Consider the following 17,628-nt stretch of genomic DNA (forward strand, 5'->3'; position numbering starts at 1 on the left):
TTTTAGCTATTCCAATGAGTATGTAGTGGTGTAATTATCAAGTTTTAATTTGCATTTCCCTAATGATTTCATTCTATTCATCCATTGTATGGTGTTCTCTTCTGTTGCGTTGTGTTGTATGCACCCCTCAATTGGTGGACATACATGTTCTCCACCATTTTTTACAACAACTCCCAAAACTGCAGGTAACACCTTTTGGCACGTACTCGCCGTGCATATGGTTTCTCCAGGATCAGTGGCAGAGAGGAATCATATAGGGTGAACACGGTTTGGATTTAATCTTTCTGTCAGAGAACATTCTGACCCATAGCATAAGCTCACCCCGCTTGATGTTACCAAACTCTAAAATTCTTGCCAATCTGATGAATGAAAAATAGCATCTTTTTGTCTGTTCACTCGCACACAGTCGACACTCAATATCTATGTGGCGAATGAGTGGATGGATAGATTGAATGAATGACGACTGCTCCTTGCCCACTAAACGAACCTAGAGGGTCTCTCGAGAACCCAGATAGGAAACAAAGGTTGGGGCTCCACCCCTTCCCGAGCTCGACCCCGCCCCTGGGTCACGCCCCCACCCGCTCGGGACTCCCATTGGTGGGGTCGCGAGGGGATGACCAGGTGCGAGGGGCGGGCCCGGACCCGGGGCGGGGCGCTGCAGCCCGCGGAGCCTCTCGCCCTGCCGGGCTGGGCTGGGGTCGCGCTGGCTCAGACTCCCCTCCCCGCCCGCCGCGGCCATGGTGGACGAGCGGAAGGACGGAGCCTACGGTAGGAGCCGCCTCTGGCCCGCGGCCGCCTCTGCTGAGTTCGGGGGCCTTGGTGGGGGGAGACATCCGAGATCTTAAACAGCCGCGCTGCAGCTGGGGGCCTCCTGCTTCCCGGCCTTGCATCCTGCTCTGCGCCGAGCCCACACCCACCTGCTCCCGCCAGGTCGCCCTGCATCCCTTCTCGGGAGCCCCTGCTCCCCCTCCGGCTGATGGGCCGGGACACACGGCGCATGCTCCGCCCGGGGATGTCCCGTTATCTGGGCAGCTCGATGCAGGGCGGGGGAGGGGAGGCACGGCGACCGGGGCTCGGAAAAGGACCAGGGCCCCAAACTCCCCAAATCCTCCTCTTCCAATTCCCTTTATCCACTTCTTCCTCCTGCTCACACTCCCTTAGAAGTAGCCGTTCCGGGCTTTCGGCCAGATGGGGAAACTGAGGCAAGACTAGGCAGACCCAGTGCTGGGGTGGGAGGCGATCGGGTCTCGCCCGCCGTCTGGGAAGGGCGGAAACAAGGGCGCCACCGGCGAAGGGACAGGAAGGAAACAGGAAACAATTGAGAAACTTTCCCCCGGGGGCGCTCGCTCCCATTTCGAGGGGTCCCAGCGACGGGACCCCCTCCCGCGAACCTCTGAGGGCGGCCTCTGGGCCTATGGGATGGGGCAAAGTTGAGGCTTCCTCCCCACCCACGCCCTGCAGAGCTTCCCTTCCCAGGGTTCCACGGAGGGGTGTGCGGTCCTCAGTTTCTCTTTTCTCCTCCATTTTGGGTCCCCAGGGCTCAGGTGGGCACACGGCCCACGTGGCACTGCCTTGGGCTCAAGGGGCTCTGCCACCCCTCCTTGTGTGTCTGAAACTTCCTGGAAACTCTGAGACCGAAGGGCCTTGGGGAGGGGGCCGGAAACCGCTCAAAAATAATCAAGAAAAACGAGCTGGCTAGAGCTGTGCCTCCCTCCCCCCAGGGACTGTGGCCTTCAGAGGCTGCAAAGAGAGACAGATAGGGGAGGCTGGGCTCTCCCTGCCCAGCCCAGCCAAGGGCCTGGCAACTGCACAGCCTCTCCCCTCTCTGCTTGAAGCTGCCAGCCCAGACCTCCTGAGGGGCCCACTTGCTCTTGGTTTTGGCCCAAGCCCCAGACCCTGTGGCTGCCGGTGCTGTGTGTCCCTTCGGTGTGGCTGGCTGTCTCTGATCTGGGATTCTCTGCCTGGGGTCCTGCCTGCCTGTGGGCAGCACCTGATCTCTGGTCTCCCTGAGGCAAGCCTGGGGGCAGAGTGGACAATGATATGATTCACCCAGCCTTGAATTTGGCCAGAGGGAGCCAGCCATGCATGGTCTTGCCAGGAACACACAGGAGGCAGGGGACCTATGTGCCTAACAGACCTTGTGCTGGGCACTAGAAGCACATTCCATCGACAAATATGTATTGAGCATCCTTCAGGCAGTGTTTAGACACGGAGAACACAGCAGTCAACAGAGTGGAAAAATTCTTGAATAAATACGTAATTTTAGGTAGGAGTGTGTGTGTGTGTGTGTGTGTGTGTGTGTGTGGTGGGGGGAGGATCATCTGGGATTATTTTAGGTGACCAAGGGCTGGAGGTTGAGCCAGCCGTGGGAAGATTTAAGCAAAATGTGGCAGAGGGAACAGCAAACAAACCACACAGTTGCTTAATTATTTCTCTCTGTGAGGCTGGAGAGTGTGAGATGGAGACTTCAGCTGGGTCTTGCAGCCAGGCCCTCACCTCCTCCAGAGGGGCCACATGGCTTGAATCCTCAGAGTGGGCGGGGGGTGGTGGTGTCTTGCTTAGTTTGTAAGTAGTCCATTCTCATCAGAACCAAAAACCTAGGGCCCTTGCTCTGCCCTGTGAAATCAGATAACAAGATTTCCTTTGGGAACAGTGTGGTTTGGAAAGAGTGGCTCACAAATCCTCCCCTGTACCCCAGTGCCTTCCCATCAGTCATTGTGAATTTAGTGGGTGATATCAGACAGACATAGGCTCAAATCCTGGTTGGTTCTGATACATACAAGCTGTGTGGCCATGTGTGAGTTGGTGACCTCTCTGAGACTCTGTATCCTCATCTGTAGGGCTGGGCAGACTGTACTGGCTGGTGGGAAGTGTTTTGCACAGTGCCTGGTAAGCTGTACGTGCTCAGGAGGGCTCTGGGACTGGTGATACTGGGGACATGGATTTTTCCATGAGCTGCTGGAGAAAGCAGCCCTATCTGTTGAGGCACATACTTGGACAAGACTGGGCAGGACAGAAAGCTGCTTCCCTATCAGACACCATATCTAGAGGAAGGCAGCATCTCTGAGGAAGCCAGGAAATGGCTCCCGGCCCCAACGGATGTCAGCAAGGGGCACTGCCATCCTTCCCAGCCCACTCTTGGCATGAGCAGTATGGAAAAACATTCTAGAACCTAAAACAATAGACTCTGATGGGGTTCGGGGTCTGGGAAAAAAGTCATGGTGCTTGTTTTAAAAGCAGATTCCATGGCTCATTCGCTAGAGAGTTCAACTCAGCCAGCAGTAGGGCTCTGGCATCTGAATTGTTAAAAATATTGTGGAAGAGGGTATTGTTAATTGTAACTTTTGCAGGGGAAGAGATAATACATTCACATGCTTCAAAAAACAAACGATAACAAGCTTTATTATGAAAACTCTCCCTCTTGCTCCCTCTCCCAACATCACACTTCATTCTTGGGATGCATCAGTATTACAACATCTTGTGTTTTCTTCCAAACAAAGTCTAGGCCTTAGACCTTTGCATGCAATTATATACATATTCTTTATTTAGTGGCTTTTTTCCCCTTTTACAAAAATGTCAGCAAATCCCTAGAGTACTAGCTTCATGAGGCAAGAAGGCATGTCTGTTTGGTTTGAAGGTGTATCCACAGTGCCTGGCACATAGCACATAGTAGGTGCTCAACAAATATTTGTTGAATGAAAAGGTGTTTGTTTCACATCATGTTGCTTTTTTTTTTCTTTTTCTTAATATATGTCAGAGATGATCCCTTTCTCACATCAGCACCTGGAAACCCTCCTCAATCTTTGCTGATGGTTGCATTAAGCTGTGCATTTGTGGGTGGACCCTCTTATATCAAACCAATCAAGCGGAGTATTTTAAACATTTTTTTTAAGATGAAATTTCATTTTATTTATTTAATATATTTTGGCCCTGCCGTGTAGCTTGCAGGATCTCAGTTCCCCGACCAGGGATCAAATCTGGGCCATAGCAGTGACAGCACCAAATCCTAACCACTAGGCCACCAGAGAACTCCCTAAAGTTTTTATTGAAGTAGAAAATTCATACGTAAAAGGGTATAGATTCTAAATGTATGAGGTAACCAGTATCTAGATCAGGTAAAAAATATTACCAGCTTCCTGAATCCCCTCATGCCCAAGGAGGGCCTATCATTATTTTGTTTTTATTTTTTTGTTTTTATTTATTTTATTTTATTTTTGGCTGCATACGGTATTTGTTTTTCTCTTTTTGGCTGCGTTTGGTCTTCGTTGCTGCACTCGGGCTTTCTTTAGTTGTAGCGAGCGGGGGCTACTCTTCCTTGCAGTGCATGGGCTTCTCATTGTGGTGGCTTTTCTTGTTGCGGAGCACGGGCTCTAGGCATGCAGGCTCAGTAGTTGTGGCTCGCAGGCTCTAGAGTGCAGGCTCAGTGGTTGTGGCGCACGGGCTTCATTGCTCAGCGGCATGTGGGATCTTACCCGACCAGGGCTCGAACCCGTATCTCCTGCATTGGCAGGCGGATTCTTAACCACTGTGCCACCAGGGAAGCCCGAGCGCCTATCGTTATTAATATATTTTAAAAAATTTTTGTGGTAAAATACATAACATAAAATTTACCATCTAAACCATTTTTAAGGGTATAGCTCAGTAGTACAAGGTATTGTTATTACATTGTTGCACTGTGGCCTGTTTTTGTAAAGCCAATGGACTAAGAATGGCTCTTGTATTTTTAAAGCGTTCTTAGAAGAATATGTGATAGAGATGACATTTGAACCAGAAAGCTTAAAATTTTTAATACCTGGCCCTTAGAAAAAATTTGTAGATCTGTTGTAAGAACCTTCTCATCACTCCAGAAAGTTCTCTCCTGCCCCTTCCCAGTCAATCCCCAATGGGAGAATAATAATAATAGTTATAATTATTATTATTATTTTGACCACACCACGCAGCTTGCGGGATCTTAGTTCCCCCACCAGGGATTGAACCTGGGCCACGGCAGTGGAAGTGCCAAGTCCTAACCACTGGACCACCAGGGAATTCCCAGGGAGGATTATTTTAAAACAGGATTTGAAGTTCTTTTATAACAAAAGTAATATATTCTCTCTGCTGGGCTGGGGGTAGGGGCTGAAAATTAAAAATAAGCCCTCAACCGCATAGAAGATTTTAGCTTTCCAAGTGAAAGAACCCTTCACATACCCTCAGCTAGCTGTCCTCACCCCAGAGGTAAGACAGCCAAGAAGACTCTTTCCAGAGCTTAGACTATTTATTTCTGTGTGTATGTGTGGCATCTGTATCTTTTTTAAGCTCCTCAGGCTGGTTTAATGAGAAAGGGTACTGTTCCTAGGGGGGGCTACTATGTTCCCTTGTGAGATGAAGAGCCTTGCAGTTGCAAAACAATGTCTAATTATGTTAGTTTGTGAAATAGCAAAGTGAGGAACAGGTAACAAAACAGGGGGGATGAGGGATAAACATCTAGAAATCTGCTTAGGTATGTGCCCTGTGGACAGTGTCTAGAAGGGAAACCAGTGAGAGGAACTGCCCCCAGGGAGAGGAAGTGAGGGCTCTGGGCCAGGGGTGAGAGGGAGAGGAATTTTTCTTAGTCCAAAGGCTTGTCCTGCCTGAAGTTTTTTTTTGTTTTAGTCTTGATAAGCATACAGTTTACTTAACATAAGCAAGTTCATTCATAACTTCCTTCAGCAAACGTTTATTGTGCAGGTACCATGTGCCAGGTTCTGTCCTAGACCCTGGAGATCCAGCACTTGTCAAGCTGAAATTGTAGAAAGGAACCCAGACAAGATACTAAGATGAATGGGGAAAATTCTCACAATATCAGAGAAGGCGCTCTGGAGAAAAGTTTAGCAGCAGGGAGGGATAGGCGTGATCTATAGGGCCTGGAAGCAGGGTTTAAAATTTCAAACAGGATCAGAGAAGGTCATCCTGAGGTGACCAGAGGAGTGAGAGAGGGAGCTGGACAGAATGTTTCAGGCAGTGGGCAAGGCATGTGCAAAGGCCCTGGGGCTGGAGCGTGTCTGGTGTGTTTGAGGAGCAGCCAAGAGGCGCGTGTGGCTGGAGTGGAGAGATCAAGGGGGTAGAATGGGAGGAGGTGGGGGCAGAGAGGGGATGGGCAGAGTGTACAGGGCTTTGTGGATCATGGGAGGACTTGGGCTTCTGTTCTTTTTTTTTTGGCCGTGCCACGTGGCTTACAGAATCTTTGTTCCCCCACCAGGGATTGAACCTGGGCAGTGAAAGCGCAGAGTCCTAACCACTAGACCACTGGACTGCCAGGGAATTCCCTGGGCTTCTGTTCTGAGAGAGGTGGGAGTCATTGAGTTCTGAGCAGAGAAGGGACCTAGCCTGACTCAGGGGTTCACAGGTACCCCCTGGCCTTTCTGGGGTGCAATGGCAGAAGCCAGGAAACCAGACCAGAGGTGATAGCGCTAGTCAAGGGACATGAATCGCCTTGTAGCAAGGTGCTAAATAAATGAACACATCTACAAAAAAGTTAAGCAGAATTCTGACTCTCAGCCAGGTCCTGGAACCCAGGATTGGCTCCGTTCCAGTCCCAGCTCCGTTCTTCTAGCTCTGTACTTGCAGAGACCTTTAGTATCCCTGAACCTTTCATATCTGTACCTTTTGTATATCTGAGCCTCAATTTCTCCATCCAGAAAATGGGGTTAATGACAGTATCAGCTCCCTCTCGGGGCTGCCTCAAGGGTTCAGTGAACTCATGTGGGTATAGCACTTAGCTCAGAGCTGGGTCTACAGTAAATGCTTAGTTAATCGGAGTTATTCACAGAGCACACATTTCAAGAGCATGGTATAGATAACCAACAAGGAACTCTGCTCAGTACCGTGTAATAACCTAAATGGGAAAAGAATTTGAAAAAGAATAGATAGGTGTATATGTATAATGGAATCATTCCGCTGTACACCTGAAACTAACACAACATTGTTAATCAGCTATACTCCAATATAAAATAAAAATTGAGAGAATTCCCTGGCAGTCCAGTGGTTAGGACTCTGCGCTTTCACTGCCAAGGGAGGGCCTGGGTTCGATCCCTGGTCAGGGAACTAAGATCCCACAAGCCTCGCAGTGCTACCAAAAACAATTGAAAAAATTTTTGGAAAAAAAAAAAAAAAGAGAGCATGGTGTCAGGACCAGAGTTCAAAATCTCAGCTCCTGCCGGCTGTGTGATTTCAGACAAGTCACAAAGCATCTCTGTGCCTCCATTTCTTCATTGTGCCATCTGTCCTCAGAGCCTCGTTGAAAGGATAAAATGGATTCCTAGAAGGAAATAACTGCTTTGGTGCCCGGCACACAGCAGGTGCTCTATCTTTGGTCCTATCATGGTGGCCAGTAGAATCACTTCTAGCTTTCCTACCCCAACCTTTTGTCAAAGGGATTTTTCTGGGCAGCTGGGATGCCTATTACCCAGGCAGAGATTTCTGGGAAGGCAGTGGTGAGCTGGCCTGGCTGCATGGGCGAGGCCTTTGGCTGTTGTAGGCTTTGGGGACTTGGCCTGTATCCAGAAGCCTCAGACTGGGTGGCACTTGATGTCCTGGCACGAGCATTGTGACTGGGTAGGCTGTATCTGTTTCCTTATCTCCTACACCCACTGAACCCGGTGGGCCGGCCTTCGTACTCAGCAAGGCTGAGACCCAACGGCCGCCTCCCCTCCCCGATCCTGGTCTAACGGTCCGACTTTCCCATGCCTTCTCCCCCACCACTGTCACATCTTTAGCTCTGCCTCTGCCAGTATCTGCCCACAAAAGGCCTGGGTTGGAGCCAGAGGGACCTTGGTTTGATTCAGAGCTCCATCCCTCACCAGCTACGTGGTCTGAGCGCGTGGCCTCAGTTTGCCCCCTCTGTCAAATGGTACCGTGCTCCTGGTTAGCACTTTTTTTTTTCTTATTTTTTTTGTTTACCTTTGGCTGTGCCGTGGCTTGCGGGATCTTAGTTCCCTGACCAGGGATCACACCCGAGCCCTCGGCAGTGAAAGCGAGTCCCAACCACTGGACCACCAGGGAATTCCCCTGGTTACCATTCCTTAAAGCCTCGTACCCCAGACCTGTGCTAAGTGCTTTTTGAGCACCAAGCCCTGGCAACAGCTACCAGTAAATGCAAGGATGAGTCCCATTCTCCACACAGGAAAACATTAGCCTGGAGAGGGAAAGGGCTTGTCAATTTCCCCACCCACATTACCGGGAATGGATGACATGCCTTTACCACTGCCGGTTGTTATAAGCAGAGCACATGAAACATGCTGGCACAGACTTGGGCTCAACACGTGTGGGTTGATGGCTTAGAGACCAGGGGGCAGCGAACTTCTGTAAGGGGCCAGAGAGTCAATATTTTCACATACAATCTATGCCTGCTACTCGAGTCTGCCATAGACCACAGACAACATGAAAGCAAGCAGCCATCAACAATACGAAAACGGGGACTTCCCTGGTGGTGCAGTGGTTAAGAATCCGCCTGCCCATGCAGGGGACACGGGTTCGAGCCCTGGTCTGAGAAGATCCCACAAACCACGGAGCAACTAAACCCGTGCGCCACAACCATTGAGCCTGCTCTCTAGAGCCCGCGAGCCACAATTACTGAGCCCTAGTGCCACAGCTACTGAAGCCCGCGTGCTTAGAGCCCATGCTCTGCAACAAGAGAAGCCACCGCAATGAGAAGCACGTGCACGGCAATGAAGAGTAGCCCCTGCTTGCCACAGTTAGAGAAAGCCCGGGCACAGCAATGAAGACCCGATGCAGCCAAAAATAAACAAAATAAATTTATTTAAAAAAAAAAACAATATGAAAACGAATGAGCTGGCTGTGTGCCAAGCAAACTTGATTTATAGCCACTGACATTTGAGTGTCACGTGACAAAATAGTCTTCCTTTGATGTTTTTCAGCCACTTAATGGAAAGACCATTCCTAGTGCTGAGCCATATGAAAGCATGGTGGATGGATTTGCCCCACAGGGGACGGATGGTTTGTCAACCCCTGGCCTAAATGGTTAAGACACCGTGGTAGGGACTTCCCTGGCTGTCCAGTGGTTAAGACTTCACCTCCCAGTGCAGGGGGTGTGGGTTCGATCCCTGGTCGGGGAGCTAAGATCCCACATGCTTTGCAGCCAGAAAACCAAAACATAAAACAGAAACAATATTGTAACAAGTTCAATAAAGACTTTAAAAATGGTCCACGTCAAAAGAAAAACAAAATCTTAAAAAAAAAAAGACGCTGTGGTAGGCAGGATAATGGTCCCCCCAAAAGACGTCCATGTCCTAGTTCCTGGAACCTATGAATATGTTACCATACACGCATAAGGCACTTTGCAGATGGGACTAAATTTAGGATCATGAGATGGGGAGATTATTCTGGATTATCCAGGTGGCCCCAAGGACAAGGGTCCTTATAAAGAAAAGAGGGGGACTTCCCTGGCTGTCCAGTGGTTAAGTCTCTGCGCTTCCACTGCAGGGGGCGTGTGTTCGATCCTTGGTCAGGGAACTAAGATCCTGCATGCCACGCGGTGTGGCCACAAAGAAGAAAAGAGGGAGGCAGGGGAGTCAGAGGAGAAGATGTAGCAATGGAAGCGGATGTGGGCTTAATGAGAATGCTGGCTTTGAGGATGGAGGAGGAGGCCACGAGTCGAGGAATGAGGGAGGCTTCTAGAAGCTGGAATAGGCAAGGAAACGCAGCCCGGCCAGCACCCTGATTTTAGCCTAGTGAGATTCACTTTGAACATCTGATCTCTAGAACCATAAGATAATAAATTTGTGTTTTGAACCACCAAGTTGGTGTTAATTACTTACAGCAGCCATAGAAAACACTAACTCAGGAGCTGGGTGGCCCAGCTCTGTTGCTCACCATCTTTGTGGCCACCAGCATGTGTTTCTCTCTGGGCCTCAGTTTCTGCATCTGTCAAATGGGGGTAATGATGGGATCAACCTCACAAAGTTGCTATAAGGGTGAGCTGAGGTAAACCGTGTAACATTTTAGAAAAGTGTCTGGCACACAGTAAACGGGTCAGAAATATGGAGGCACTGGGGCATTCCACTGTTATTATTTTGCAGCATTTTTGCAAAGATTCAGCAAGTTTCCATCCTCAGGCTCAATTATCAAACCATTAGTATTTGCCTTGCCCCTCCCTCCGTCCCCACTTGGCTAATGTTAAAATGAGTTAATGGAACCCATCAGATGACAGTACCATTATTCCCTCTTATATTTATTTCCTGAGCCACCCACAAGGCAATGCCCTGAGCCAAGGCTACACCAGGTGCCTCTCTGCTTCTTTAGTTCCATCTCAAAGAGGGATAACTCAAGTTCACACAGGAAGGCCATAGCCCATCTGTCCCATCCACGGCCACCAATTTCCCTGAGAGCTGTCTGAAACTTCCCCATGTGTCTTCCCCTCCCCAGCCCGGCCTCATCATGCTGCTGTTCAGACACCCTCAGTGGCTCCCACTAATTCATCAAAACTGGAGTAGGGACTGACCACTTGTTGCTTGGTGACTGGGGGAGCCACTTCCTCTCCGTGAGCCTCGGTTTCCTCCACTGTAAAATTGATGTGTTTTGGCTGCACCGTGCGGCTTGTGGGATCTTAGATCCCCGACCAGGGATTGAACCTGGGCCCTCGGCAGTGAAAGAGCTGAGTCCTAACCACTGGACCGCCAGGCAATTCCCTAAAATGGGTTGTTGATAGGATCACCCGTATTGTAAAGAGCTCTGCGCCAGTGTCTGAAAGATATTCCTTGGTTCTTAACCGCTGGACTGCCAGGGAAGTCCCAGCCCCAGCTGTTCTTATCTGATGGTTCCCACTGCCAGTTTGGCCGACGTAAGAAACTTCCGGCACTCCTTTCTCTCTTCCCCCACCCACCTTACCTGTCTCACCTGCTATCAGATGGTAGAAATATGCTCTTGTGTTTCCCATCCTACTCGTCATAGTTTTGTTTTATATATTTGCATGATTAATCCACGTGGAATTTGTTTTGCTATGTGGTGGGAGTGGAGTTAACTTTATCTTCTTCCAGATGAACAGTCAAGGCTACTGACTGACTTATCCTTTCCCTGCCAACTGGAAATTCCACATTTATCATGTATTCAATTCTTATATGTATAAAATTCGAAAATTAATTTTTTAAATACATGCACCTGGAAAACTCAAAGCTGCATTTTTATTTTCAGTTTTAGCTGTATTATACATGGATTATATATCATGGTTATTCATTTAACAAACTCTGACTGAGTCCCTGTCTTGTGCCAGATGCTATGCTGGGCGCTGGGGGCAAAGTTATGAACAAAACAGACATAAATCCCTGCCCTTGTGCAGCAAACAGACATGGGGGCAGACAATAGTCAATGTGTAAATGAGTCAGAAACAAAATAAAATAGGGTAACAGGAGAGAAGGGGGAAAGGGTGCTGTTTTATTTTATTTTTAAAAATTATTTATTTTTATTTTTGCCTGCACTGGGTCTTCGCTGCTGTGCGCAGGCTTTCTCTAGTTGCGGCGAGCGGGGGCTACTCTTTGTTATGGTGCGCGGGCTTCTTATTGTGGTGGCTTCTCTCGTTGCCAAGCACGGGCTCCAGGCTTACGGGCTCAGTAGTTGTAGCTCGCGGGCTCAGTAGATGTGGCACGTGGGCTCTAGAGCACAGGCTCAGTAGTTGTAGCGCACGGGCTTAGTTGCTCCACAGCATGTGGGATCTTCCCAGACCAGGGCTCGAGCCCGTGTCCCTTCATTGGCAGGAGGATCCTTAACCTCTTCCCCTCAAGGGTGCTGTTTTAGACAGGATGGTCAGAGAAAGCCTCTCTGAGGAGGTGACGTTTGAGCTTGCAGGAGGTAGAGCCAAATGGCTGTCTCAGGGAAGAGCTTTCCGGGGAGAGGGAACAGCCAGAGCAAAGGTCCTGAGGTGAGACTGTGTCTGGTGAGTTTATAGTCTAATCGGGGGGACATGGGCCGGTGGTGGCCTGGGTGAGGGCAAGTCCACCATCCTCCCGGGCAACAGATGCCCATTGAAGGAGACCCAGCCCAAACTCCCCCGATTTTTTTGCTGGAATATTTTGGGGGTTGAAATAAATATATATATGCCTCATTCTTTTCTCAAAAAATTTAAAAAAATTTCCACGTTAAAACAGTTGCTATACTAGTGTTTGTCCCCTATTTAGAAGTAGACGGTTAGATGGCAAATAGACTTTCTTGACATTTTATGAAGCCCTCATGGTCAAAACCTTTAATAAATGTGAAAAAGTTTAAAAAACAGTATACAGTGTAACCAGTATAACCTACAGTATAACCAGGGTGCCAGTGAGGCTGGAACAGAGCAAGGAAAGGGGAGAGTGGGAGGCGTGAAGGCAGGGAGGAGGGGACAGGGTAGAGCAGGCAGGGCCTTGTGGGAATGGTGAGGATTTGGGCTTATGGGAGCCATAGAGGGTTCGGGGCAGAGGAGGGAGTGCCCTGATTCAGGTGTCCACAGGCTCCTCTGGCCCCTGTGGGGGAGTGGACAGTGGGGGACAAGTGTGGGAGCTGAGACACCAGGGTGGAGGCACCTGCGCTGTCCAGGCAGGAGACGACAGCCGTGTGACAAGGGTGGGAGCCAAATGGGGTGAGAGTGGTTGGATCCTGAATAGATTCTGAAGGCAAAGCTGATGTGAAGCAAAGAGAGACGTGTCCCAGGTTTCCAGCCTGAGCACTCAGGAGGACAGAGCAGCTTGGGGGACAATGGGGGCTCGATGTGGTCATGCTGAGTGGGAGGTGCCCATGAGACCCCCGTGTAGGGTGCTGGGGGGCAGGTGTCACAGGGTCGTGCTGCTCAGGAGTGAGACCCTCCCCAGGGACCCATATTTGAGCATCATCAGGGCGGAGCTGGTGGCTGAAGGCCGGAGTTTGCAAGAGTGTCCCCAGGGGACCTAGCGTATCTGGGAAGAGAGAGGCTGTGGCCTGGGCACTGCTTGCACTGGGCGGGGTGGGACCAACCAGCCTTTGGGCTGGCAGGGACTGTGACAACTACAGGGCTACTTTGGGAGGCCTGGTCACCCAAGGGCATGGCTTGGAGCCTTGGGCCTCGCCTGTTTGCTGAAGCCTGTGGGCCAGGGGGTAGGTGGGGCCTCCAAAGCTAGAAGCCACTGCGGGGGTGGTGTGACATTTCTCTAGGCACAAGCTGAGTCGGTGACCAGAGTCCCATCAGGGGGTGCCTGACTCTGAGGCAGCAGGTACGGTTATTGAGCACCAACTGTTCTCTTATAACCCCATGCTGGCTGTATGCTTCACACTGGATATCTCTTCCTGCTGACTACACCCTGACGCCGACTGTAACATGCCATGTCACCTGTAGAGCTGGTTGTACTATGAAGTATACAACTGGCCCCAAGGGCTGTTGGGAGATGCAGTTTGAACAGGCACATGATCAAGAGAGTATACAGCTGGCGCAGGGGTGGATGGTTGGTGTAGGGGGTGTAGCTAGCTGACTGGGAATGCTGTGCTGTGTACCCTCACACCAGCTGCATACCGCCACCCCTACTGTACACCCCACACTGATTAAACACCCCGAATTGTATACCTCCATGTGGGCCATATACCCCATGCTGGCAGTACCCCCATACCTACTGTATACATCCATATCAGCTGAGTATTCCTACACTGACAATATACTGCATCCATGCCAACTGTATACTTCTTGGTATCCCATGCCTTGTCTTTGGCTGGTTTTGGTTTTATGCTTTAGACCCATTTCACAGTTGAGGAAGCTGAGGCTCAGAGAAGGTAAGGCCCTGGCCTGAGTATCCTCGGGCTCAGATGGGGCCAGAACATTCAAATCCAGGGCCACCTGGTAGGGTATCAGCTCCACAAGAGCAGACCCACAAGACTGGGTCTCTCACATGCCGCTGTACCCAACAGGCGCTCAGTAAATACGTGTTCTTCAAAGCAGTGGCTTCAGGGTTATCGACAGTGAAAGTGTGCAAGGGTGGAGAGCTGAGGTGTGTAGCCTTGGGGGCCACAAAGGGACCAGCTGGGGGCAATGCCAGAAAGGGATGTGGCGCTGGGGGCTGTCAGTCCTAATTCGGCAGTTTTCCAGAGACAGGGATGTGGATTTTTATATGGACTGTCCCAATATTTAACTGTTGGCATTTACTTTTTTAAAAAAATGCATCCACAGGTTGGAGAGTTTTCAGCCCAAATACTCTGTCATTGGTTGTTCGGGTTAAGCCAGCTGCCCGTTTTGCTGTGCCTGGCTAGACACTGACCTCCCTGTGCCTCAGTTTCCATATCTGGAGAATGGGACAGTAATTAGGCGCTTTCCAGGGTTGAGAGATGTTCTAGGGCGGTGTCGCCTGGTTGGGGGCAGGGGGCTAGCCCAGGCCGCAGGGTGAAGCCACAGAGTGAAGCCACAGAGTTCCCCGGTTGGGGGCTGGGCGGCGGGGGGCGTGCGGAGAGAGCTAAATCGGGCTGCGGGTGAGTGACTGGAGCAGCTGCCGCCCCGCCGGGTCCTCTCCTCCCTCCCTCTCTCCTCCCTCCCTCTCTCCCTCCCTCTGTTCCGTGGTCCAGTCCGTCCGAGGCAGCAGCTCTGCTAGGGCCGGTCTGACCGGTTTGGGCCGCCCCGCCTGGCTCTGCTGGGAGGGGCCGCCGTCCGTCGGTCCCTCGGTCCCTCGCTCGGGACTCCTGCGCGTCTGGACCCGAGGGCAGAGAGGGAGCGCGAGCCGTCAGTGGGTCGTCGGGGCAGGGCGCCCGCAGGGATGGGGGGCGAGCGGCAGCATTACTACGGGAAGCACGGTAGGCAGTGCCCCGCTCCCGCGCCCGGGCCTGGCAACTTGGAGGGGGAGGGGGCAGCGGGAGGACCCGGGATGGGGGGACGAGGGGGGAGAGGAATTGCAGATCTCTGCCTGTACCCCCCCAACCCCCCATCGTCATCTGGCAGCACCCTTCACCCCAACGCCCGCCCAGAGGTCCCTCCAAACTCCCTCATCCGAAGGGTCTGTCCTCGCAGCCTCCCCAGGACTCCTGTGAGAACCATCTCCAGATCCCACCTTGGACTCTCCCCTCTCCACCGGGCTCGCTGGTAGCCTTTTTTCCAGCCCCCTCCCAGTGAGTGGTCATCAGGTGATAAATCGGGCTGTTCACAGAAAATCCTCAGGATCTCTGAATCTTAATTCTCCGTGGCCAAGACACCCCTAGGAACATCTGGGGAAGGGTGGTCTGCCACCCTCATCTTGGATCACTCAGCTCAATCTTGCTGAATTTCAGGAACACCACAGAAGTATGACCCCACCTTCAAAGGACCCATTTACAACAGGTAAGCCTAAGCCGTCTGGGTTCCTGAGAGGGGAGGGGTCTCTACTAACACTGCCTCCACCCCTGTTTCTTTACACACCTCCACATTTGTACTCCAACAACCTGGTGATAAATATTTGCAACTTAACGATAAAAGAACTTAAAAGAATGATAAAAGAACGATAAAGGAATTTCCTTAATATACAAAGTCTTTACAAATGAATTTTTTTTTTTTTTTTTTTTTTTTTTTTTTGCGGTACGCGGGCCTCTTACTGCTGTGGTCTCTCCAGACGCACAGGCTCAGCAGCCATGGCTCACGGACCCAGCCGCTCCGCGGCATGTGGGATCTTCCTGGACCGGGGCACGAACCCATGTCCCCTGCATTAGCAGGCAGACTCTCAATCACTGCGCCACCAGGGAAGCCCACAAATGAATTTTTAAAATTCAGGCAAAAGACTGGAACAGATCATTTATAGAACAAGAAATACTGTAAACAGTGGAGTTATGGAGAAATGCTCAAACTCACAGGAAAGTAAAGAAATGTAATTTAAAACAGTAACCAAACAGAATTTCCCCATCACAGATTGGCAGAGGCTAAAAAGATTGACACACTAGGGTATACAGAAGTAGAAATATAATGTTGTACACATGAAACTTACATAATGTTATAAATCAATGTTACCTCAATTTTAAAAAAAAAGATTGACACATATTCTGCTCTGAAACTAATTGATACAGTCTTTTTTGAAGGGAATTTGGAAATATGACTTTTTCTTTTTTTTTGATGTACAGTTGTTTGTTCCAGAGATTAAAATTCTATGAAAAAAATTCTCCCAGTAGACCGTGCATAGATGGGCAAAATCGTATGATAATCCTGCCTTTTTGAAAATGACAAAAACCAACAATCTGAGTTGCATCTCTTGGAACTAGTTAGATACATTACAATGCATCCTTAGGTTATTTTATTACACAGCTGTTAAAATGTACAAGAGCCTTTATAAATAGTCACTTGGATCCCTCTCAATATATTAGTGAAAAAAACAAGACACAAATAGTGGGTGTATCATAATCATACTTGAGTTAACCAAAAAAGTTTTTTTGGAAAACATTTGTACCAGTGAATAAAGAGCTCACTAGAAATCATTAACACAGGTTACTCCTGGAGATGAGGGTTATGTGGGAGACAGTTCTTGGTTATGTACATTCCTGTGTGGTTTAAATTTTATCATGTTCATATTTAATCTTATGATAATAGTTTAATTTTTTTCTTTTTAGTAAGTGCTAACATGGTTGGTGAAACTTATGGGTTTTTGTTTTCGTTTTTTCTTCCAGTTTTATTGAGATATAATTGATATACAGTACTGAATAAGTTTAAGGTGTATGGCATAATGATTTTTTAATTTAAAAAAGTTTTTAAAAATTTTTGGCTGCGTTGGGTCTGTGTTGCTGTGCGCGGACTTTCTCTAGTTCCCTTGAGCGGGGGCTACTCTTGGTTGCGGAGTGGGGGCTACTCTTCGTTGTGGCACGCGGGCTTCTCATTGCGAGGGCTTCTCTTGTGGAGCACGGGCTCTAGGCGCACAGGCTTCAGTAGTTGTGGCATGTGGGCTCAGTAGTTGTGGCTCGCGGGCTCTAGAGCACAGGCTCAGTAGTCGTGGCGCATGGGCTTACTTGCTCAGCAGCATGTGGGATCTTCCCAGACCAGGGCTTGAACCTGTGTCCCTGCATTGGCAGGCAGATTCTCAACCACTGTGCCACCAGGGAAGCCCCAGCCTAATGATTTGATTTACATATATCATGAAATGATTACCACAAAAAGTTTAGTGAACATTCATGATCTCATATAGATATGAAAGAAAAGAAGAAGAAAAAAATAACTTTTCCTTGTGATGAGAACTCTTAAAATTTCCTCTCAACAACTTTCACATATATCATACAACATTATATTTACCGTGTGTACATTACATCACTTATTTACCTTATAATTGGAAGTTTGTACCTTTTGAATACCTTCATCCAATGCCCCCTGCCACTCCCCAACTGCCACCTCTGGTAGCCACAAATCTGATATCTTTTTCTATGAGTTAGTTATTTTTTTTTTTTTACATCTTTATTGGAGTATAATTGCTTTACAATGGTGTGTTAGTTTCTGCTTTATAACAAAGTGAATCAGTTATACATATATTCCCATATCTCTTCCCAGTTAGTTTTTGAAGTATAATTGACCTACATCACTATGTTAGTTCCTGGTGCACAGCATAGTGATTCAGTATTTCTATACATTACAAACTGATCACCACAAAATAGCTTCACTTTTTAAAAACATTAATATGAAAAAAAAACATTAATATGCTATGCTGGTAAGGATGTAGGGAAATGGGCACT

At 49.2% G+C, this 17,628-nt stretch overlaps 1 protein-coding gene and 1 non-coding gene across 7 annotated transcripts in view; one reads left to right on the top strand and one right to left on the bottom strand.

Moving 5' to 3' along the window:
• Positions 1-634: 634 nt before the first annotated feature.
• Positions 635-17,628, top strand: part of SLC44A2 (solute carrier family 44 member 2) — a 28,608-nt gene continuing 11,614 nt past the window's right edge. For 2 of the 6 annotated variants that reach the window (XM_032629012.1, XM_032629009.1), the window contains exons 1-2: positions 635-768; positions 15,220-15,268. In XM_032629012.1, coding sequence (XP_032484903.1) covers positions 738-768; positions 15,220-15,268 — 80 coding nt within the window. In that variant the 5' untranslated portion in view covers positions 635-737. Of the gene's footprint in view, positions 769-14,538; positions 14,749-15,219; positions 15,269-17,628 lie in introns of those variants that run through there. The other 4 variants (XR_004349425.1, XR_004349426.1, XM_032629008.1 and 1 more) reach the window with 3 other exon arrangements.
• TRNAG-UCC lies at positions 4,956-5,027 on the bottom strand. Its single transcript has one exon. It is a non-coding gene; the product is annotated as a tRNA-Gly (tRNA).

This window comes from Phocoena sinus, chromosome 3 (assembly GCF_008692025.1).
Source record: "Phocoena sinus isolate mPhoSin1 chromosome 3, mPhoSin1.pri, whole genome shotgun sequence".
Classification (NCBI taxonomy): domain Eukaryota; kingdom Metazoa; phylum Chordata; class Mammalia; order Artiodactyla; family Phocoenidae; genus Phocoena; species Phocoena sinus.